This window comes from Apostichopus japonicus, chromosome 23 (assembly GCF_037975245.1).
Source record: "Apostichopus japonicus isolate 1M-3 chromosome 23, ASM3797524v1, whole genome shotgun sequence".
NCBI classification, from domain to species: domain Eukaryota; kingdom Metazoa; phylum Echinodermata; class Holothuroidea; order Aspidochirotida; family Stichopodidae; genus Apostichopus; species Apostichopus japonicus.
The window spans coordinates 156097-180944 of record NC_092583.1 but is presented as its reverse complement, the minus strand read 5'-3'; the positions used below and the strand labels follow the sequence as shown (position 1 = coordinate 180944).

Below are 24848 nucleotides of genomic sequence, written 5' to 3'. Positions count from 1 at the left end.
AACATAACCTTTGTATCCTTTACAGTAATCAAGCTGTTTACTTGAAACAGTAAAACTCTTCTTTAGCTTAGGCATAGGACAGATACCTGTTGCCTGAACCAAGTAATATCATGGTGAACGTTAGAGTAGCAGCTCCCTGCAGGGTGAACTATGCATGATTCTGCAGTGACTATGATACCAATTATGAAATATTCATACCTCAGACTATACTTCCTTTCTTGTATGCATCTTTTTTGATAAAGTACTGTATATTACCGACTTGGAACATTCCACTCACTCTACTCATTGTAAGTCTGTGGGCCAGTCATGACATGCACAGGCTCTTTACACATTCTCATTGACAGCAATACACAACTCCCATTGATTTAAGACAAGTTACTCCACTTAGGTCAAAATTGATGCATTCTCTAATTAACTACCTCTTCCTTCGTTTACACTGTATCCTTTTATGTCAAATGTGGGGCAATAAAATTTGGCCTAAAAGCTGGTTTAATTTCCTGCTTAGAGGTACTGTTTGATGGATCTATGCACATGTGAGCTGAGAATTTTAAGAACACCAAGGTATTGATAAGTGAAATTTGTAGTCTCAGAGAGTCTGCCTTTCTAGACCAAACTAAAGAATGCATTCAATACATCTGTATGGCCCACAGCCACAGGATAAAAAAAACAATGGGTGGGTTTGAGTAATTTGAAATATATTTGCACTGTCTTATGACCAATGATACTGGTCTAAGCACTAGATGCATTATTTTAGTTACAGTAACTGGGGATAAGTTTTCACTGCACTCATATTGTGAACAATGACAGTGTACATGTAGCTGGTCTGTAGTTGAGTAGCTGGGCATAAGTTTGCACTGTACTCATTTGTGGGCATTGATAGTGTACCTGTAGCTTTTAAATAAATCCACTAATAGGCTTATTGAACTTTAAAGGAGATCCACATAACAAATTTGAAGTTCAATGAAGTTGTCTTTCTTGAGTTATCATGTTTATGACATTTACAAACACTGACCTCTCTTGACCCAATTTACCTTTGATGTCAGCATGAAACAATATGGTTCTTGCAATCAATAATATGGTTCTTACAATCAATAATATGATTCTTACAATCAATAATATGGTTCTTACAATCAATAATATGGTTCTTACAATCAATAATATGATTCTTGCAATCAATAATATGGTTCTTACAATCAATAATATGGTTCTTACAATCAATAATATGATTCTTGCAATCAATAATATGGTTCTTACAATCAATAATATGTGTCTGCATTCCACATGTAAAGATCAAGCACCATGGACATACAGAGTTTAATCATATTTATGAACTTGTAGTTAAATTACATTCACCTAAACACATGTTCTCACATATACATATACATGCCAAGATGACAGTGTATTCACTGTAGGGTATTTGTCTCCTGAGGAATGTAACCAAGCAGAAAACAGGAATGAAACAAACTTATAGAATATCCCATCTGTTTCCATTCTGTTCTATTAATAGGACTGTGCACTTGTTAACTTTAAATGCGTGACAAACTTCAACCTGAAAATGAATAGGCTTATAGTGAATCTCGCCAGAGTTTCTATGCCACATTTATAACACTACATTTTACAGTTTAGAAGGTTGCTAACAGGCAAAGTTCTAACACTGACTTACACCTTCCTATCTAGAATGAAGTTTCTTCAAGCTTCACTTGTTGAAGTGTGTTTATGTGAACGTGGGCAGACACTGTATTTTCTTTTAGCTTTCTTAGTTATCATTCATTGCAGAGGTTTCATAATGATTATCTGTGAAAGCTGGGCAAAAAGACAAGTTCGTTCACCTATAGCTTACTTTAATATAAGCAACTGTATTACTTATCATTAATTGTGGAGGTTAAATAATGACAATCTGTGAAATCTGGGCAAAAAGACAAGTTAGTTCACCTAAAGCTTACTTTAATATAAGCAACTGTATTACTTATCATTAATTGTGGAGGTTAAATAATGATTATCTATGAAATCTGGGCAAAAAGACAAGTTACTTTATTCACCTAATTGTTAGGCCAAAGTAACTTGAGTGATTCTGGTGACAACTATCACACATTCATGAGCAGAGCTAGTATAAATAACTAATAAAAAAATTACTTTAATATTGTTGTTGTACAATCAAACTTGTGAACTATGATCAACAATTAAAATTACCCAGGATAATCACACTTTAGCCAATTGTGAGACAAAATGCAGGTATGAATTCCCCAATCTAACCAGGGAGTTGCCATTGAGTGGTAACTCCCTGATCTAACTTGCTTAAAAAGCCCATATAGCTAAACATGAAGTAAACATCAAGTATTATATTTGTATATAGGAATTCTCCATACACAGGAACGTTCCGTGATACCAGGAAATCTGACATGGTAAATACAAACTTGAAGGAGGAAATATCTTTATTCCGTCAAACTTGACTTCAAAACCTAGTATTCCTACATAGGAGAAAATTGCCTTTAGAAGCACTTTGCAAGGAACCAAAGCAAATTCCAACAATTTTTAATCCAAGTGAAAAGATGAAGAGCAGAACCGTCTCCTGAGCGGAGTTTGAAAATACATATTACAAAGACTATGATCAATTAGGCCTACATAAATATTCATGAATTTTAGTAACAAACTTGAATTAGGTAGCTGGAGTTTTGTATATTGTACAGGAACCACAATGATTGAGTTATGTTACTGTCGACATTCAAAAAGCCACACTTTAATGTCAAAAACGTGGATCAAAACATCAATATGAAGTGAATTACCATGGACTATACTACCAAGCAGTTAACTGTAAAACGCTCACCTTTTCAGAGGATGATTTTCGTCTTTCACCCATGATCGCTGATTGTTTCTCTATGTCCTCCCCTCAAGCATTTAATCAATCAATATTCCAGGAGAATCACTTTGGCAACATTACACTGTTTTGTCTCTCCATTCATGGCTTATAATCTATGCACAACACTGAAACCAGGTAAGAAGAAATTTTTTGTCCTGGATCCTCTACAATGCACAAACCAAATGTTTACCAATGATGCAGACTTTAACGAATTAGAATTCATCCAGCGGACAGGCGGAAATTAGGAGTGATCACTAATGAAAGTGTCTTAGGGCTGCAATACCAGCATGGGTTTACCAGAGGATATTGGAAAGCCAATGAACGTGCCTGAGACTCTTGAGGTGTGATTCTCAATGTTGATCCGTGACGATATCAGCATTTAAGATCTTGCTGTCAACTTGCAGCAATCTTTTCTTGGTAAGATAAACATGTTCCCGTATATTGTTATTTGCAAACAGGGAAGAAGTTGGAACTAAAATTACAGTTGCCAAATTTTGTGCTTTGCAGGCTATTAATGGTAGTGTATAGCTTGATTAGAGGTATCCAAACAAAAAGAAGTAATTGCTTGCATTTATCTGAATAACACTCCTAAGTTAGTTTTATTGACCACTTAGCAGACCTGTCCTGAGTTGAATAGCTAGGTCAGTATCAGTTCATGTCTGGATGCATCCAGGCACAGAAGATGAAACCAAAATTAGGTTGCATGTCAATGGCATCCTACATTACACTCCTAACAAAATAGAATAGACACATGCTTCATGTACAGTATGTAATCTATAACAGACCATTCTATGCTGCAGATCCAGACGCACTTTAAACCTGAGAGGTAGATCCCTTAAATATGTTTGCCGAAATTTACTAACAACTACCAGAATATTAAAATGCTAAAATATCACGTTTCCTTCTGAATGGAGAAGTTATGAACAGGGGCGTATCCAGGTGGGGGCGCAACAGGCGCGCGCCCCCCCTATTGGCCGTCACCAAAAAAAAAAAAAGTTTAGCAAAAAAAAAAAAAAAAAAAATTGATGACGACCTTTATGTGAGATGTAGGTGATCGCTCAACCCCCCCCCCCCCTCCCGTATGCTTTATTTTTTGTTTGCCAAAAAAAGGTTCTGGCGAAGTTTGGCGGCATAATAGTTTTAGAAACATAGATGGTAATTGTGTTTGTATTATCACTATAAACACTAAATGACATGCCAGCCATACTAAATTGTGCATTTTGTGTCCATATTTACTGGAAATGTTGCTTATTATTAAGGTCGAAAAATGGATCACATATGGCCATGGGCGGCGATCCTGGGTGGAGGGGGGATATATCCCCCCATGAAAATGGGTGGAGGGGATGTAATGCACCATATCCCCCCCCCCCACCAAATGCCAGGGATAAGAATATTTTCATGCCTACATTTATGCATCTTCGTTAATGTACGGCTCCTTTTTAGCTTCATTTCTCGCCTACCATAAACGCAGTGCGATCTTTTCAAATAAAGCGTCTTTATAAAGCAAAAATAGTTGACTGTAGGCTTCATTGGCCCTATAACAACAAAATGTATTATTGCGCCCACGGTATTGATATAGTACATATATGCACCCTCATAGTATTCATATAGGCCCTATAGTAGGCCTACACACGTACATGTTCCCTCGAACAGCTGAGAATCTCATGTAACCAGGGTAATGCTTAATACACGTTTCACCTGGATGCCCTAGCAATCGGTACCTAGGAATGTAACTATGTGTAATTGTGTATTGCATGTGTATAGGCCTATAATAGCCTGCATGACGCCATTTTCTTCATCGAATAATATAACAGAGCTCTCGAACATTCTAACGTTGCGCCTGAAACAAGATTGACAGGGGCAATTTTCCCAAAATAACACCCGAAATTTAAAAAAAAAATTATTTTGGATCCTGATTATGAGATATTTCAGACATGACATCCCTATTTTAAAGTTGGGTATATGCCGCTTGGAAACCTCGGGAAGTGCCGTTTCCGGCCATCTAGAGGGTTTGTTAATCCCAAAATTTTCTTGTACGCTTCGCGCCAACTCATGGTGGCGCTACGCTTAGATAGTCAACAAGGTCATATCCCCCCCCCCCACTCGGAAGTACGGATCGCCGCCAATGCATATGACACCATTTTGCATTTCAGCCCTTCTTTGAAAGCAAAAATTGTACACCCCTCCCCTTAGACCCATCCCCCAGGACGGCGATCATTCATGCCTGGCGCCCCCCCTATTGGAAAATCCTGGATACGCCCCTGATGAAGATATATAGTTAAAATAAGGTACACACCAGCTGCAGGTCACACCATATGGTTGATCCGAGCTTTAAGTGAGACACTTTCTTTTTTTGTTTTTTAGCTAGTTTAATTCTTTGTTTGCATTCTGTATTTCTCTCTTGCGTGAAGCTTAATTGTACCAGCGACACACAGACCTTGATACTTGTGATGTTGTTGAAACTTTATATTCCTGGCACTCTGCCGAGCCATCAACCCAGTTTGAAGGAGTCAATGGCTTACATACACATATCTATCTCATATTCATGTAAGTCAGGAATCATTACATTAACATTAATGACATGCAAATGTTAATGCTGTGTCTATCCACTTCTAGTCAATTGTAGTGTGCTTGTATATTTTCATATGTGGGTTATTTTGTGGTGTGATTCTTTGATTTGATCAGAGTTCCCTTGACCAGTGACAAACAGCCTTATTTAGCTCCTCCAACTGAAAGCAGCATTTAACATTTGGCAAACACAAGTCCAGCCTGATCTATAATGTATAGTTGTGCCTTCTTGTATGTAATTGCTACAAACATGATCTATTCCAGGGTCAATTAATGTTCATGGGCGTGGAAAGTAACAGAAGTAATCAATTCAAAAGGATCTGTTATTATGGACAAAAGTAAAGACGATTTTGATCTGCCTGGAGACATTTGCCGACAGCAGTAGTAGCCATGGTAACTTCTAATATTGTATCAACTACTTCTATGTTGTTCCGCATGTTCTATTACATTCAGCTATACTTATCATTATATCATAAAGTATATGAATTACTGGATTTAATACTCAGATTGAAGTAAAGCTTTGCTGAAATAATTATTACTCACAATTTTACTTGTAAATATATTGTTTATAGTTACAGTTATCAGTATTTAGTTGCTATGTAATGGTTTTTTTTAATACAAGCTAATGAAAAACCTAAAAAAAAAGGGACATTGATTGCAAAAATTGGTATATATTAGTTATGGCTAAAACATTGCAAACTTTCTGCATTTCTATTGCATGAAATGCTTTCTCATCTCCATCTATTTGTCTATGATAAGCCAGGTAAAATATATGTTTGTATCTGTGTAATACCAGATGTAACAAATTATCAACAGAAATGACAGATGTACACCTAAACGCTAAGAAAAATGCAACAAAAATACTATTCAATATTTACTGAAAAAAGTATACAAAACCACACACTTTAAAGTGTTACATTGAAGCCACTGACTTAGAACTGTGAATGTTAAGCTTATGAAAGAGATTCATGATTAAACGACCTGCACAAGCGCTCCAGATGACTTGGTTTATGTCCTCTGATTAACACCTTTTTCTGTATATATCCACATTTAACACACTTTATCCCTGTGCAGTATGTTTCAATATCTGCCTGGGATTAATTTAAGTTACTTCTTGAAAAGTCTTCGTTTACGAGGCAATGCAGAAATGATATAGCTTTGTTATCAGCAGAAGTACTTCACCCATTGCAGGTATAGAGCTGATAAAGACCATGTTAGCCAAAACTGGAAAATAGTCACCACTTTAAATGGCCATAGTCATGCAGGAATAGATAAGCCACTGTTTATACTGTAGCTATAGCATAGAGTTATCCTGCTGATACACACTTCCTTTGAACTGATTTATTTCAGACTACAAACGGTGAATATTTTAGGGAAATATTTACAGAGTCAACACAGATGCTGCGATACTCACTCTATAGTAAATAGTGGATACATAAAATGCAGCACTTCTGTAAAAAACACACATTTCCGATTGTTTGTACAAACAATCCATTGCAGTACAATATATCATAAAGTTACTTCGCTATTAATAGTAAAGTGCAATGTCCATAAGACAAATCAAAGTCACCAAAAGGGAAAATGTTCTTCCTGGTTTACAAGTTGTAATGTATTGGTCTGAATTCTTTAAAGGTTTGAGTGCATCAAAATATAAATACAACAAAAGTAAAAAATGAAAAGTAAGAATGGAGATGGTGAAATCTGAACCAAAAAAAGAGAAGAATGTTGTTAATTGTTACTAAAAACAAAATTAACTAAACTTAGTTTCATGACTTCTTTCATGTTTACTCATGCATTTTCATAGTGGATTCAAATCTTTCGAATGATAGATGGTAGAATGAGAAGGAAGGGCATTGACCGGATAGAACCGGTCACTGAGGTTGTACAGTGTTAAAAGATTACCAGGGCATACTAGACACGGTAGAATGAGGTGCTAATGTTGTGGGAAGACAGGTAAGCGGGGAGCGAAGTAAATACATGAAACACCAAGTCACTTATATGTTGAGTCATGTTCATAGACACTTACCCTATAATCATTACCACAAAGAGTTAAGTCCTTCCCTAATAACAATTTTATTCTCTTCAGGCTTTCACCATTTATCATTCATTTAAGTTAATGAATCACACCAAAATAAGTGCATAGCCTTGACGGCAATATCAAAGAAAAGTTTATTCAGTTTAATGGATTATATACTAAGGGAGTAAACAGCATTAATCATATCAAATGATCAAAAATTCCCTTTTGAGTTCCTTTCATACAAGGAAATACCATAGGAGCCTCTGATTTCAAAGGTTTGATAGTGCACACAGTTTTAATGTGGTTCTAACTATGACCCATTTTAATGCTTCTGTAAGGATCCACACGACACAGATGGTCCCCACAGACCCCTGTAAGAGTCCACATGCAACAGATGGTCCCTAGCAGATCTCTCCAAGGATCCACATGCAACATATGGTCCATAGCAGACCCCTGTAAGAGTCCACATGCAACAGATGGTCCCTAGCAGACCCCTGTAAGAGTCCACATGCAACAGATGGTCCCTAGCAGACCTCTCCAAGGATCCACATGCAACAGATGGTCCCTAGCAGACCTCTCCAAGGATCCACATGCAACAGATGGTCCCTAGCAGACCTCTCCAAGGATGCACATGCAACAGATGGTCCCTAGCAGACCCCTGTAAGGGTCCACATGCAACAGATGGTCCCTAGCAGAAAGCCACTTTTGAGTACAAATAGTTATGAAGCTGTATGAAATCCTGACTGCTGCTTTTAAGTTGTTTAATGTTCTTCTTTACATTCGAGATTTCCAGTCATTTCTGTCTTCCATAAGGGTTGCTAACTCAGACGTACTTTCAGCCCCACAGATGCTGTTTACCACTTGACATAGTAACATGCAACTTCATAAAACCATTAATGTTGCTTTACATGAGCTTAGGATGTATATATGTTAATGTTTAATTAAATCAATGCTGTAGTTGCCTTTAGAATGATTCATGAAGCCGAGCGTAATCCCAAATCCTGCTTTCAATCAGCTTAGGATATATTCTTGTTTGATATAGTCCATACTGTGTATTCTCCGTAACATGATTAAGGTGGCTGAATGTAACCTTGAATCCTGCTTTAAATGAGCTTAGAATAAGTTTTTATTTGATATGGTCCATACTGTGTATTCTCCATAACATGATTTAGGTGGCTGAATGTAACCTTGAATCCTGCTTTAAATGAGTTTAGAATAAGTTTTTATTTGATATGGTCCATACTGTGTATTCTCCATAACATGATTTAGGTGGCTGAATGAAACCTTGAATCCTGCTTTAAATGAGCTTAGAATAAGTTCTTATTTGATATGGTCAATACTGTGTATTCTCCATAACATGATTCAGGTGGCTGAATGAAACCTTGAATCCTGCTTTAAAGGAGCTTAGAATAAGTTCTTATTTGATATGGCCAATACTGTGTATTCTCCATAACATGATTCAGGTGGCTGAATGAAACCTTGAATCCTGCTTTAAATGAGCTTAGAATAAGTTCTTATTTGATATGGCCAATACTGTGTATTCTCCATAACATGATTCAGGTGGCTGAATGAAACCTTGAATCCTGCTTTAAATGAGCTTAGAATAAGTTTTTATTTGATATAGTCCATACTGTGTATTCTCCATAACATGATTCAGGTGGCTGAATGAAACCTTGAATCCTGCTTTAAAGGAGCTTAGAATAAGTTTTTATTTGATATGGTCCATACTGTGTATTCTCCATAACATGATTCAGGTGATTGAATGAAACCTTGAATCCTGCTTTAAAGGAGTTTAGAATAAGTTCTTGTTTGATATGGTCAATACTGTGTATTCTCCATAACATGATTCAGGTGATTGAATGAAACCTTGAATCCTGCTTTAAAGGAGCTTAGAATAAGTTCTTGTTTGATATGGCCAATACTGTGTATTCTCCATAACATGATTCAGGTGGCTGAATGAAACCTTGAATCCTGCTTTAAAGGAGCTTAGAATAAGTTCTTATTTGATATGGCCAATACTGTGTATTCTCCATAACATGATTCAGGTGGCTGAATGAAACCTTGAATCCTGCTTTAAAGGAGCTTAGAATAAGTTTTTATTTGATATGGCCAATACTGTGTATTCTCCATAACATGATTTAGGTGGCTGAATGAAACCTTGAATCCTGCTTTAAAGGAGCTTAGAATAAGTTTTTATTTGATATGGTCCATACTGTGTATTCTCCATAACATGATTCAGGTGATTGAATGAAACCTTGAATCCTGCTTTAAAGGAGTTTAGAATAAGTTTTTGTTTGATATGGTCAATACTGTGTATTCTCCATAACATGATTTAGGTGATTGAATGAAACCTTGAATCCTGCTTTAAAGGAGTTTAGAATAAGTTTTTGTTTGATATGGTCAATACTGTGTATTCTCCATAACATGATTCAGGTGGCTGAATGAAACCTTGAATCCTGCTTTAAATGAGCTTAGAATAAGTTCTTGTTTGATATGGTCAATACTGTGTATTCTCCATAACATGATTCAGGTGGCTGAATGAAACCTTGAATCCTGCTTTAAAGGAGCTTAGAATAAGTTCTTATTTGATATGGCCAATACTGTGTATTCTCCATAACATGATTCAGGTGGCTGAATGAAACCTTGAATCCTGCTTTAAAGGAGCTTAGAATAAGTTCTTATTTGATATGGCCAATACTGTGTATTCTCCATAACATGATTCAGGTGGCTGAATGAAACCTTGAATCCTGCTTTAAAGGAGCTTAGAATAAGTTCTTATTTGATATGGCCAATACTGTGTATTCTCCATAACATGATTCAGGTGGCTGAATGAAACCTTGAATCCTGCTTTAAAGGAGCTTAGAATAAGTTCTTATTTGATATGGCCAATACTGTGTATTCTCCATAACATGATTCAGGTGGCTGAATGAAACCTTGAATCCTGCTTTAAATGAGCTTAGAATAAGTTCTTATTTGATATAGTCCATACTGTGTATTCTCCATAACATGATTCAGGTGGCTGAATGAAACCTTGAATCCTGCTTTAAATGAACTTAGAATAAGTTTTTATTTGATATGGTCCATACTGTGTATTCTCCATAACATGATTCAGGTGGCTGAATGAAACCTTGAATCCTGCTTTAAAGGAGCTTAGAATAAGTTCTTATTTGATATGGTCCATACTGTGTATTCTCCATAACATGATTTAGGTGGCTGAATGAAACCTTGAATCATGCTTTAAATAAGCTTAGAATAAGTTCTTATTTGATATGGTCCATACTGTGTATTCTCCATAACATGATTTAGGTGGCTGAATGAAACCTTGAATCATGCTTTAAATGAGCTTAGAATAAGTTCTTATTTGATATGGTCAATACTGTGTATTCTCCATAACATGATTTAGGTGGCTGAATGAAACCTTGAATCCTGCTTTAAAGGAGTTTAGAATAAGTTCTTGTTTGATATGGTCCATACTGTGTATTCTCCATAACATGATTCATGTGGCTGAATGAAACCTTGAATCCTGCTTTAAAGGAGCTTAGAATAAGTTCTTATTTGATATGGTCAATACTGTATATATTCTCCATAACATGATTCATGTGGCTGAATGAAACCTTGAATCCTGCTTTAAAGGAGTTTAGAATAAGTTCTTATTTGATATGGTCAATACTGTTTATTCTCCATAACATGATTCATGTGGCTGAATGAAACCTTGAATCCTGCTTTAAATAAGCTTAGAATAAGTTCTTATTTGATATGGTCCATACTGTGTATTCTCCATTACATGATTTAGGTGGCTGAATGAAACCTTGAATCCTGCTTTAAAGGAGCTTAGAATAAGTTTTTATTTGATATGGCCAATACTGTGTATTCTCCATAACATGATTCAGGTGGCTGAATGAAACCTTGAATCCTGCTTTAAATGAGCTTAGAATAAGTTTTTATTTGATATAGTCCATACTGTGTATTCTCCATAACATGATTCAGGTGGCTGAATGAAACCTTGAATCCTGCTTTAAAGGAGCTTAGAATAAGTTTTTATTTGATATGGTCCATACTGTGTATTCTCCATAACATGATTCAGGTGATTGAATGAAACCTTGAATCCTGCTTTAAAGGAGTTTAGAATAAGTTCTTGTTTGATATGGTCAATACTGTGTATTCTCCATAACATGATTCAGGTGATTGAATGAAACCTTGAATCCTGCTTTAAAGGAGCTTAGAATAAGTTCTTGTTTGATATGGCCAATACTGTGTATTCTCCATAACATGATTCAGGTGGCTGAATGAAACCTTGAATCCTGCTTTAAAGGAGCTTAGAATAAGTTCTTATTTGATATGGCCAATACTGTGTATTCTCCATAACATGATTCAGGTGGCTGAATGAAACCTTGAATCCTGCTTTAAAGGAGCTTAGAATAAGTTCTTATTTGATATGGCCAATACTGTGTATTCTCCATAACATGATTTAGGTGGCTGAATGAAACCTTGAATCCTGCTTTAAAGGAGCTTAGAATAAGTTTTTATTTGATATGGTCCATACTGTGTATTCTCCATAACATGATTGAGGTGATTGAATGAAACCTTGAATCCTGCTTTAAAGGAGTTTAGAATAAGTTTTTGTTTGATATGGTCAATACTGTGTATTCTCCATAACATGATTGAGGTGATTGAATGAAACCTTGAATCCTGCTTTAAAGGAGTTTAGAATAAGTTTTTGTTTGATATGGTCAATACTGTGTATTCTCCATAACATGATTCAGGTGGCTGAATGAAACCTTGAATCCTGCTTTAAAGGAGCTTAGAATAAGTTCTTGTTTGATATGGCCAATACTGTGTATTCTCCATAACATGATTCAGGTGGCTGAATGAAACCTTGAATCCTGCTTTAAAGGAGCTTAGAATAAGTTCTTATTTGATATGGCCAATACTGTGTATTCTCCATAACATGATTCAGGTGGCTGAATGAAACCTTGAATCCTGCTTTAAAGGAGCTTAGAATAAGTTCTTATTTGATATGGCCAATACTGTGTATTCTCCATAACATGATTCAGGTGGCTGAATGAAACCTTGAATCCTGCTTTAAAGGAGCTTAGAATAAGTTCTTATTTGATATGGCCAATACTGTGTATTCTCCATAACATGATTCAGGTGGCTGAATGAAACCTTGAATCCTGCTTTAAAGGAGCTTAGAATAAGTTCTTATTTGATATGGCCAATACTGTGTATTCTCCATAACATGATTCAGGTGGCTGAATGAAACCTTGAATCCTGCTTTAAATGAGCTTAGAATAAGTTCTTATTTGATATAGTCCATACTGTGTATTCTCCATAACATGATTCAGGTGGCTGAATGAAACCTTGAATCCTGCTTTAAATGAACTTAGAATAAGTTTTTATTTGATATGGTCCATACTGTGTATTCTCCATAACATGATTTAGGTGGCTGAATGAAACCTTGAATCCTGCTTTAAAGGAGCTTAGAATAAGTTTTTATTTGATATGGTCCATACTGTGTATTCTCCATAACATGATTCAGGTGGCTGAATGAAACCTTGAATCCTGCTTTAAAGGAGCTTAGAATAAGTTCTTATTTGATATGGCCAATACTGTGTATTCTCCATAACATGATTCAGGTGGCTGAATGAAACCTTGAATCCTGCTTTAAAGGAGCTTAGAATAAGTTCTTATTTGATATGGCCAATACTGTGTATTCTCCATAACATGATTTAGGTGGCTGAATGAAACCTTGAATCCTGCTTTAAAGGAGCTTAGAATAAGTTTTTATTTGATATGGTCCATACTGTGTATTCTCCATAACATGATTGAGGTGATTGAATGAAACCTTGAATCCTGCTTTAAAGGAGTTTAGAATAAGTTTTTGTTTGATATGGTCAATACTGTGTATTCTCCATAACATGATTGAGGTGATTGAATGAAACCTTGAATCCTGCTTTAAAGGAGTTTAGAATAAGTTTTTGTTTGATATGGTCAATACTGTGTATTCTCCATAACATGATTGAGGTGATTGAATGAAACCTTGAATCCTGCTTTAAAGGAGTTTAGAATAAGTTTTTGTTTGATATGGTCAATACTGTGTATTCTCCATAACATGATTCAGGTGGCTGAATGAAACCTTGAATCCTGCTTTAAAGGAGCTTAGAATAAGTTCTTATTTGATATGGCCAATACTGTGTATTCTCCATAACATGATTCAGGTGGCTGAATGAAACCTTGAATCCTGCTTTAAAGGAGCTTAGAATAAGTTCTTATTTGATATGGCCAATACTGTGTATTCTCCATAACATGATTCAGGTGGCTGAATGAAACCTTGAATCCTGCTTTAAAGGAGCTTAGAATAAGTTCTTATTTGATATGGCCAATACTGTGTATTCTCCATAACATGATTCAGGTGGCTGAATGAAACCTTGAATCCTGCTTTAAAGGAGCTTAGAATAAGTTCTTATTTGATATGGCCAATACTGTGTATTCTCCATAACATGATTCAGGTGGCTGAATGAAACCTTGAATCCTGCTTTAAAGGAGCTTAGAATAAGTTCTTATTTGATATAGTCCATACTGTGTATTCTCCATAACATGATTCAGGTGGCTGAATGAAACCTTGAATCCTGCTTTAAATGAACTTAGAATAAGTTTTTATTTGATATGGTCCATACTGTGTATTCTCCATAACATGATTTAGGTGGCTGAATGAAACCTTGAATCCTGCTTTAAAGGAGCTTAGAATAAGTTTTTATTTGATATGGTCCATACTGTGTATTCTCCATAACATGATTTAGGTGGCTGAATGAAACCTTGAATCCTGCTTTAAATAAGCTTAGAATAAGTTCTTATTTGATATAGTCCATACTGTGTATTCTCCATAACATGATTTAGGTGGCTGAATGAAACCTTGAATCATGCTTTAAATGAGCTTAGAATAAGTTCTTATTTGATATGGTCAATACTGTGTATTCTCCATAACATGATTTAGGTGGCTGAATGAAACCTTGAATCCTGCTTTTAAAGGAGTTTAGAATAAGTTCTTGTTTGATATGGTCCATACTGTGTATGCTCCATAACATGATTCATGTGGCTGAATGAAACCTTGAATCCTGCTTTAAAGGAGCTTAGAATAAGTTCTTATTTGATATGGTCAATACTGTATATATTCTCCATAACATGATTCATGTGGCTGAATGAAACCTTGAATCCTGCTTTAAAGGAGTTTAGAATAAGTTCTTATTTGATATGGTCAATACTGTTTATTCTCCATAACATGATTCATGTGGCTGAATGAAACCTTGAATCCTGCTTTAAATAAGCTTAGAATAAGTTTTTTATTTGATATGGTCCATACTGTGTATTCTCCATTACATGATTTAGGTGGCTGAATGAAACCTTGAATCCTGCTTTAAAGGAGCTTAGAATAAGTTCTTATTTGATATGGCCAATACTGTGTATTCTCCATAACATGATTCATGTGGCTGAATGAAACCTTGAATCCTGCTTTAAATAAGCTTAGAATAAGTTCTTATTTGATATGGTCCATACTGTGTATTCTCCATTACATGATTTAGGTGGCTGAATGAAACCTTGAATCCTGCTTTAATGGAGCTTAGAATAAGTTCTTGTTTGATATGGTCCATACTGTGTATGCCCCATAGCATGATTCAAGTGGCTGAATGAAACCTTGAATCCTGCTTTAAATGAGCTTAGAATAAGTTCTTGTTTGATATGGTCAATACTGTGTATGCCCCATAGCATGATTCATGAAACCTTGAATTCTGCTTTAAAGGAGCTCTGGATAAGGTATATGAAATCTGTTCAAATGTCATTACTTTTCATCGCACAGTAGACAGCAGGGATGTCGCAGATTCCAACAGAGGGTTACCATACCTTTGTACTGGACTATCATTTATCATAGAATGTCCAACATGAGACAAGAATATAACAATTATCACACACTTCTCTACAGCTGAGTAACATTACCCATAATTCCCCTTTAGAGAAAATGACCCATTTCTGTCATCTAATCAACCAGGCCATGAAACTTAACACTACCAAATAAATGTTTGCTTTTAAATTTCAATTAGTACTGGTTAAGGGTTATATCAAAGGAAGGCAAGTTTTCACCTTTCTGTTTTCCTACAATTACCAACTACTAATTCAATCTGCAAAATCCATTGGGTAATATATTGCTCTTTTAAAGTTCTCTACCCCCAGGTGGAAATCTGCAAACTGGATTATAATTCAAGCAGCATAAACCAGCATCCTAACTGGCTTTTTGCATATTAGATTATAAAGTCTGTTGTGGTAAAACAGAAGAAGAGGAGGAAGTGGTTTCTGCCACAGAGATAAATATTTCTTCATTGAGATTGACCAGATGCAAAAATTGGTTCTAGTCTAGTGGTATCTGCCACAGGGATAAATAATTCTTCTAGGGGTATTGACCAGATGCAAAGATTGGTTCTAGTCTAGTGGTATCTGCCACAGAGATAAATAATTCTTCTAGGGGTATTGACCAGATGCAAAGATTGGTTCTAGTCTAGTGGTATGTGCCACAGGGATAAATAATTCTTCTAGGGGTATTGAACAGATGCAAAGATTGGTTCTAGTCTAGTGGTATCTGGATAATCCGTGTGGCAGATACCACTAGACTAGAACCAATCTTTGCATCTTGTCAATACCTGAGAAGAATTATTTATTGTATAGGAAAACCTTGATATGTACGAATTATAGACATTTATGTGACAATGAGTACAAATGGTCAGTCTTAATGCACCTGAATTAATTATATATTCCTTTATTGATTTTCAATGTTTTTCATAGAGCTATAAAATACTGACCAAAAGTTCCTTATTTATCAGTTCATTTTTCCACTTATGTCTTGAGTAGAATTGGACACTGGAACACAATATTTGCTGTATGTTGTGCTTATTTTGTTTGTAGTAACTTGAATTTTAGAACAATAAACTTTGAACCACAAGTGCCAGAAGAACTGGTATGCCCTTAATTTTCTTTTTTAAGTATTCACAAGAGAGAAACAAATGTTTGTCCATATGCCAGGATTTAATGGGGTTTTTTTTTAATTAAATTAAAAATGGTTGTAAAAAGTGTGAATTGAATGGCAGACAGACGATTCCTAAAGGTATCACCAATCTCTAAGGATTATTTGGCCTCCACTGACATCACTATGGCATAGCCAGGAACAATCCTACCATTTTTACATCTTTTAATAGAGATGATTGGTCAGGCAAGCACTGGTGAAAGACTCTTATTTAACTTATTTAATTTCAAAGCAGTAATATTCAGGCCTAGTTAATGATATAATATGCTGTGGGGGGGGGGGGGGGGTGATATCGGTGCCAGGCATTAACATTGGTGACATCGTCAGGTATTCAGGAGTCTTTGTTTGCTTCATGGATAATTACAAGTTATAATCTTATGCACTTTTCAACAAAAATGACTGCAAGGGTTCTGTAAGCCTACATATTAGCAAGCATTTAACCATGCAGCAAAGAGTAAGATAAACATCCCAATGTTTACATTTACATTCTAGCATGACATATGTTTCAATAAGCCCTGTCCTATCTCCTTTGGTTAATGAAAGGGGGGGACTTGCCGTAGGAACAGAAGATTCCAGTAGTCTATTATACGTTCAAAGAAAAAGAGGGCAGGAGACCAGAATGAGAAAAACAAAAAGTTGCATGTATACTTTAAATTGATATCCACTCATTCCATACTGAATTCAAAGAAGTTGCAAATATTCCAGCTAACCAGATTCATCACACACCTTTCATATGATCATCACTACTGTTTTAAATGAATTAGTTTTAAATACAATTAGTACAATAACAATTAAGTAACCCTTGTAAGGTGTTAGATTAAACATTGGAGCAAGGTTAAATCAATAGGTCTGCATGCATAGCTGGTAGGTAATTTAACACTAACTTTCTGGTATACTGTCGTTAAAACTGTACAATTTTGTACTATTTACTTATAAAACAGGAAGGCTGCAAAAATTTTTTCCCTTCCTTCCTCTCCTTCCTCCTCTTTTTAATCCCCTTTTTTCCCCATTTGCCTTCTCTCTTTTTTCCTCTCCTCTTTTTCTTTCCCAGGGGGCGTGCCCCCAATGCCCCCCCCCCCTTGAATATGCGCCTGTTAAGTATATATGATATGTTTACATAATACTCCTCCTTAGTGTTGTAATACACATTCAGACACATAAATGGTTAAATGTCACTAATATTTATTCAATTTGTGGCTGTAGATGGGTGCTATTCAAATGTAGGCATTTACAAGTAATCTTCACAAATTATAAGTATTCTGTATATGGTTCATGAAACTTGCTTTATGAAGAAAATATTTTACTGTTAATGCATGTGACACAAACTAATAATTGATTAGGTCTTTGCTTTCTTTCCTTTTTCTTAGGTGCAAAGAGTGAAAACCCATTGTCACCTGACTATGTGCCCACTACTTATGAATATGTCAAGTCACCCCTTAAACCCAAGAACAAGAGAAGTTTGGAACATTTTCAAAGATGAGAAATTTGTAACAAAAAGAGGATAGAAATGGAACAAAACTAAGCTGCTGCTTAATCTTTAAGGCACGAAATTCAAATGAAAGAGAAGATAGAAATGGCTTAGTCTTGGAACTGACAGCAGTGGTGTAGCAGTGGTGGAATTCACCAACTTTCATGGGTCTGGATTTGTCAATGATGACACAAAAGTCAAGAACATGGCAGGCTTGCCGTCATTTGAAGTTTTGATGGCAATATATAACCCTATCGAAAGCTATTTGCCAACCAGATTTGTCTCTAACTTTCAGCAGTTCATTATAACCTTGTTAAGGATGAAACACAGTTTGAGTATTATGTTAAGGATTCAATAATTTCCCTATTTTTCTTGACTGCATTGACCTGATATAAATCCATGTTGTCCCCCTCTTGTTTTTTGACCTGATGGAGAAGTTGTCAGACCATGGACCTCCATGGTCAGACTAACAATGCCATAGTCTTTCAGATCAGCTTACAGAAACAGTGTTTGTATAATTGATAGCTTCGAGGTATTTGTGAATGCTCCAGTGACCTTAAAGCAAGAGCACAAACATAATGTAACGTGAATGGCCTTTATACTCCTCCGTAGTAGGCTGTGCACATTGCAACATAACCAGTCATGTTATGAATATTCGTGTAGTCTATTGAGCTTATCAGTAATTTGGAGGGTATAATGTTGATTAAAGAGTTTTACTGTCTTACTAAGAGAGATATGGTTTAGTTAGTCAATATTATCATTGAGTTAAATGTATACAACTTATCTGCATATGTTTGAGGGGGGGAGTAAGTTGTTGTTGTTTAGTAAATAGTTAAAGTGATTGTACTTCACATGTTGTATTTAACTATTGAGTAGTACCAGAGTGAGACAATAAACCAAATAATTTGTCTTCTTTCTAAAAACAAGTGATTTCACACCCTAGGATACTTGTGCCCAGTTTCTCTGGTTTCTACTTGTAACCTGGCTTGGGTCTCTAGTTACCTTAGTACCGATTCCCAGGCTTGTGACACTATCACTGGAGCCTGGCAGTGCTGCTGGAGGGCTGAAGGTACTGAATTTTTGGCTATGCAGAGGAGCTCAGAATGCAACAAAATTCACATTAAATGAGCCACAACACTGTGAAATATCTCATAAGCATAACTTCACCTGGTTCAATATCTTTCATTTGCAAGGTGGCGAGGGGGGTGGATGCACATCTGATAAGTTTATATAACTGAACATTCTGGTTACTTAAATTACCTTTTTCCTGGAGACACTGTTCTTGCAGACAGGTTTGACATCTTTGATTCAATTGCTATGACTCATGCCAAATGGAAATACCAGCTATCACTAAAGGAAAGGCACATGACTTGACGCCATAGATGTAGAGAAGACATGAAAAATTGCTTCAGTGAGGATACATGTAGAACGTTCCATAGGAGATCTCATACAATGGTATACAATTTTGAACAGTACTGTACCCATTCAAATGTTGCAAACACCTCAGAATTAATCTGTGACTAAATTAGACAAGGTGATGCACATGGTTTGTGCACTATGTAATGCTTACCCCTCTATTATCCCCAATTAATGTATGGTATTGAAGCAGTCTCTATGGTTTTAATTTGTTTATAAATTGCATTTAACATTTAGACCTTGTCGTGAGATTCCCAGCTGCTGTGAATATATATATGAACTATAACAACTATTTGCATATGTTTACAGTTTGCCAAGAAAAGGAAAAAATTGTTCACTGTGATCTTAGAAACTACTGACAGACCAAATGTGATCGTGACTGCTAATTGAAGAGAGAATTTGATAGTAGTAAGCATGTTGTTCACTTTGGTGAACTTAACCAATGATTTTCTTGAGACAAATATTTTTATTGCAAGGTGCATCCAAGATTGCTTTTTCTTTCTGGCAGAAAAGGCATTTGACTTCTGTTACACCTAAACCACAACAATGGCATGATACCAAACCATCTGGAGTGCGCTCCATTGTAATTTAGGTCTTTGTGTATGAAAAATCCATACTCAGTTACTTCAAGATCTTTGTGGTTGTCCTTTTGTGATTGTTCATAGTCTTGTCTGGCCTTGGCCTCATGTTCACAACCCCATCTAATGCCTAATACCATCCACCAAAGTACTATGGGCTAGCTATTACCATACACCACAGTACTGAAGGCCTATTAATGTACACCACAGTGCTATGGGCCTATTACCATACACCACAGTACTGTAGGCATATTACTGTACACCACAGTACTATAGGCCTATTACATTATGTCAGAGTACTGTATGCCTATTACAGTATGCCAGAGTACTAAAGGCCTATTACCATACACCACAGTACTGTAGGCCTATTACAGTATGTCAGAGTACTGTAGGCCTATTACCATACATCACAGTACTAAAGGCCTATTACCATACACCACAGTACTGTAGGCCTATTACCATACACCACAGTACTATAGGCCTATTACAGTATGTCAGAGTACTGTATGCCTATTACAGTATGTCAGAGTACTAAAGGCCTATTACCATACACCACAGTACTGTAGGCCTATTACCATACACCACAGTACTGTAGGCCTATTACCATACACCACAGTACTATAGGCCTATTACAGTATGTCAGAGTACTGTATGCCTATTACAGTATGCCAGAGTACTAAAGGCCTATTACCATACACCACAGTGCTATGAGCCTATTACCATACACCACAGTGCTATGGGCCTATTACCATACACCACAGTACTGTAGGCCTATTACCATACACCACAGTACTATAGGCCTAATACAGTATGTCAGAGTACTGTATGCCTATTACAGTATGTCAGAGTACTAAAGGCCTATTACCATACACCACAGTACTGTAGGCCTATTACCATACACCACAGTACTGTAGGCCTATTACCATACACCACAGTACTGTAGGCCTATTACCATGCACCACAGTGCTATGAGCCTATTACCATAAAAAAGTAGCAAATCACATTAAGGGAAGTAGGTACATTAGTTCACCACCATTGAGGCCATCATTTCCTGTTTTCTGCCAATTAAAGTGAAGAGTGCATCAATTCAACCACAGCACACTCTCCTCAAAGCCTGAATAAGGTAGACAGCTTTGCAGAGGGATTATATAGGTATAATAATGTGTGAGGTTCCCCACTGCTGAAACCACTTCCTGTGAAGGGAACCTTGATTCCTTTTTCCACAATGAAAAGGTTGGAGAGCAGATTTTGACAAGCATGTAAGTGCATCAAATCACTGCCATGTATAAAGAGGTGTGAAAGTGGACCAAGTGATAGCTATCTCCTACTAGCGTTTGCATCAACAGGAAAATTGTCACAGTAATTAAGAAGCGATTGAAGAGCCCATGTCAACTTCTCTACAGACTAATCACCCATATCAAAGGAGCTTGCAATGCTGACATTGTTGGGAGTCCCTTCAAAATACCTAATAATTAATCCTACTAATTAATCCTTAAATATAAAAGAATACTGATGAGGATGAACGTTCTTGCTTTTGTTGAAAACTTGTATGATTCCAGGTAAAATATCCTTGTCAAATGTGATTTGGATGGGTTGTCAACAAATAGCAGCTTCAAATTTACTTGCTGTAATTCTACCTGACCGGAACAGGTTCCAAGATGTTGATGCAGCCTCTTGTTTCTTCTTCCACAGCAGTTATTTGAGAAATAAACAAATAAATTACAAAAATAATTTTGTTCACAACATGAAGTCATAGGAAATCTTTTAAATGACTGATAGAACTGAGTAGTCTCTGTGATCACCATATTTTAAATAATACTTTGCAAATTAAAAAAAATGTTTTTTTACTGCTGCCGATTTCATGTTTCTTTTGCAAAGGAGTTTCAAATCATTTTGAGCTTGAGATAGGAGTGTGCCAGTAATTCATTCTTTCACTTTTCTTATATAGGCTTATCTAAAAATATTAACAAACAATTGCTAGAGCAATGCAGGTTCAACTATGTGGTTGAAGTCAATAATATTAAAGAAATAAGAATTACATCCACTTTGGGATGAACAGGAATCAGTTTCAGGAAAATAATTACGTAAAATTATTTAACAAAATTTAAATTGGGTTTCTTTTATGGAACACATGTTATGATGCACAATGGTTCTTAAATTAAAACATCGCGAATCAAATGCCTTGAAGGGCAAAGATGTAGTTGCAGTTTACAGGGAGGGCATGAGAGTCACAAAATACCATTCATACCTCAATCACAGCCCCCACCCCACTCCCCTCCCCAAATATTCCATTTCTTTCACAAAATGATTATTTCATAAGCCAAAGCCTATAGTTAGGCCTAAATTTCATAACTTAGTTGTTAAAGTGCAACTCCCCCCACCCTACCGACCCAGCTGTGACCATGGGCAAGAGCACTGATGGAACAAATGAGGCCTAGGTGTAGCCAACAATGGAAGTTGCATTGACTGAGCATTGTCAGTTTTTGCAAAACTAGGCCTAAAGTTAGGCTTGCTAACAGTTAACAAACAGCTTACTTACCTTGCTTGTAATAACAAAAATGTTGAAGTGTTTTTGTGAACTAAACCTTCCTTTACAAACCCAGCAGCGAAATACTTCTATCTAGCTTCTAAACTTTTTTAGCTTTAGAGTGTCTGGTGGCTGTATACTAAAGTAGTATTTATGACATAGTTGTAGATGTCTGGATATGAAGGTTCGAGTCGATACACAACTTGCAGTCATGAAATCAGCGAACAACGATTTCGCCATCAAATACGGATCATTTGTACACCCTATTAACTAGAGTTTTTCAACATATCGTTCTCTATGAGGTTTATTCAAGTTATTGACAATGTCCGATAAGCCTAAATTTTCATTAGAATCGGTCATGCTTGCAAAGAATGTCAGCATCAACTTGCCAACTATAACGTTATTATTGGCTCAAACTTGTCTTATTATGCAGAACTACAGTAACGTTAGGACTGAGCTGAGCGAGTTTGACAGCCAACATAGTTGAAAACATTAGGTCAAGTGATACGATGACATGTAAAGAACCTCTATAGTACTCTGGTGTACGGTAATAGGCCTATAACACTCTGGCATACTGAACTTATTAGGCCTATACAGTAGTACTGTGGTGTTTGTTAATAGGCCTATAGTACTGCGGTGTTTGTTAATAGGCCAATAATACTGTGGTGTATGGTAATAGGCCTATAGTACTGTGATGTACGGTAATACGCCTATAGTACTACATGGTGAATGGTTATAGGCCTTCTGTACTGTGGTGTACGGTAATAGGCCCATAGTACACGAGAAAGGCCTATTGTACTGTGCTGCATGGTAATAGGCCAATAATACTGTGGTGTATGGTAATAGGCCAATCGTACTGTGGTGTATATTAGTGTTTGCACGGGTTATCCAGGTACCCGGGTACCTGCCCGACGCGATACTACCCGGTTCCTAATTTATTACCCAAATCCTACGCAAAGTGTGATTTAAAAAAAAAAAAATTGGCAAATCGACAATTAGGCAGATTTCCCATTGACTTAGTGTGGTGTTAGGCTACCATGTAGTCGAAGATAACAACAATAACGAAGGTACCCGCCCGACGCAATACTACCCGGTTCCTAATTTATTACCTAAATCCTACGCAAAGTGTGATTTAAAAAAAAAACAAGAGCCCAAGGGCACTGTGGTTCCTTGCTTGGGGTATATGACAATACACATAATATTATCAAGCAAGATTGGGCTCAAATAGTCCAAGTAATTGTGGTCCTACATGTTCCCATAAAGTAACCAACACTATAGCCAACACTTTTGTGATCACAAAATGTGATCGGATTTTTTATCAAAAGGCACTTTTGAGATCTAAATATGGCGTCGAAAATGTAAGACACATCACATGACCTTTAAGTTTCAAAATGTTCCACCACCCCATTCACAACTTGTCCCAACATATCAACCATGTCACACATTGGCATTGAGATTTAATTGCATTAAATGTCAAAAAATTAACTTTGAACTTGTATGTAACTTCACACACAAAGGTCACCCGGAGGTCAACCAATTGACATTTTTGATCGGTGAGACCTAAATAGAGCATGACTGTAAAAATTCAAACATTTTTTCTTTGCCCATTTTCTCCCCCCATAATACTACTTTTTTAACATTAATTAACCTTTGGTGACCTTGGATCACATGACCATTAAGTTTGAAAATATTCCCCTATACCATTGGCAACTTGTCCAAAAAAATCAACCTTGTCACACCTTGGCACTGGGAGTTATTGCATTAAATGTGTGAAAATTATCTTTTACCTCAAATAACTTCGCACACGAAGGTCAAATGGGGGTCAACCCATTGACATTTATGATCAGAAGGTACCTTTAACATCTGAAAATAGCATCGAAACTGTAAAAATCCACAAAACACGAAAAGGTCACCAGAGGTCAAATTGAGGTCAAGGGTCACCCAGATGCGGGTCGACAATTGGATTACATTGAAGCAACTCCCAACCCTAATGGACAATTTGTTCTCAAGTTGTCGCAAAAATACTAGTTTTTTATCATTAATTGACCTTTGGTGACCTTGTAACACATGATCGTTAAGTTTGAAAATATTCCCCTATACCATTTGCAACTACTCCAAAAATATCAACCTTGTCACACCTTGGAACTGGGAGTTATTGCATTAAATGTGTGAAAATTAACTTTGACCTCATATAACTTCGCACACGAAGGTCACACAGGGGTCAACCTATTGACATTTATGATCAGAAGGTACCTTTAACATCTGAAAATAGCATCGAAACTAAAAAATCCCAAAAACACGAAAAGGTCACCAGAGGTCAAATTGAGGTCAAGGGTCACCCAGATGC

The 24848-nt window shown here is 36.4% G+C and overlaps 1 protein-coding gene across 10 annotated transcripts in view; it reads right to left on the bottom strand.

Annotated features, from left to right (window-relative positions):
* LOC139964611 (band 3 anion transport protein-like) overlaps window positions 1–24848 on the bottom strand; it is a 146277-nt gene that overhangs the window by 106371 nt on the left and 15058 nt on the right. For 4 of the 10 annotated variants that reach the window (XM_071966350.1, XM_071966351.1, XM_071966359.1 and 1 more), the window contains exon 1: window positions 2825–2996. The exons of 5 other annotated variants lie outside the window; for them this stretch is intronic. In XM_071966350.1, coding sequence (XP_071822451.1) covers window positions 2825–2857 — 33 coding nt within the window. In that variant the 5' untranslated portion in view covers window positions 2858–2996. Of the gene's footprint in view, window positions 1–2824; window positions 2997–6329; window positions 6682–24848 lie in introns of those variants that run through there. One more of the 10 variants, XM_071966357.1, reaches the window with a different exon arrangement.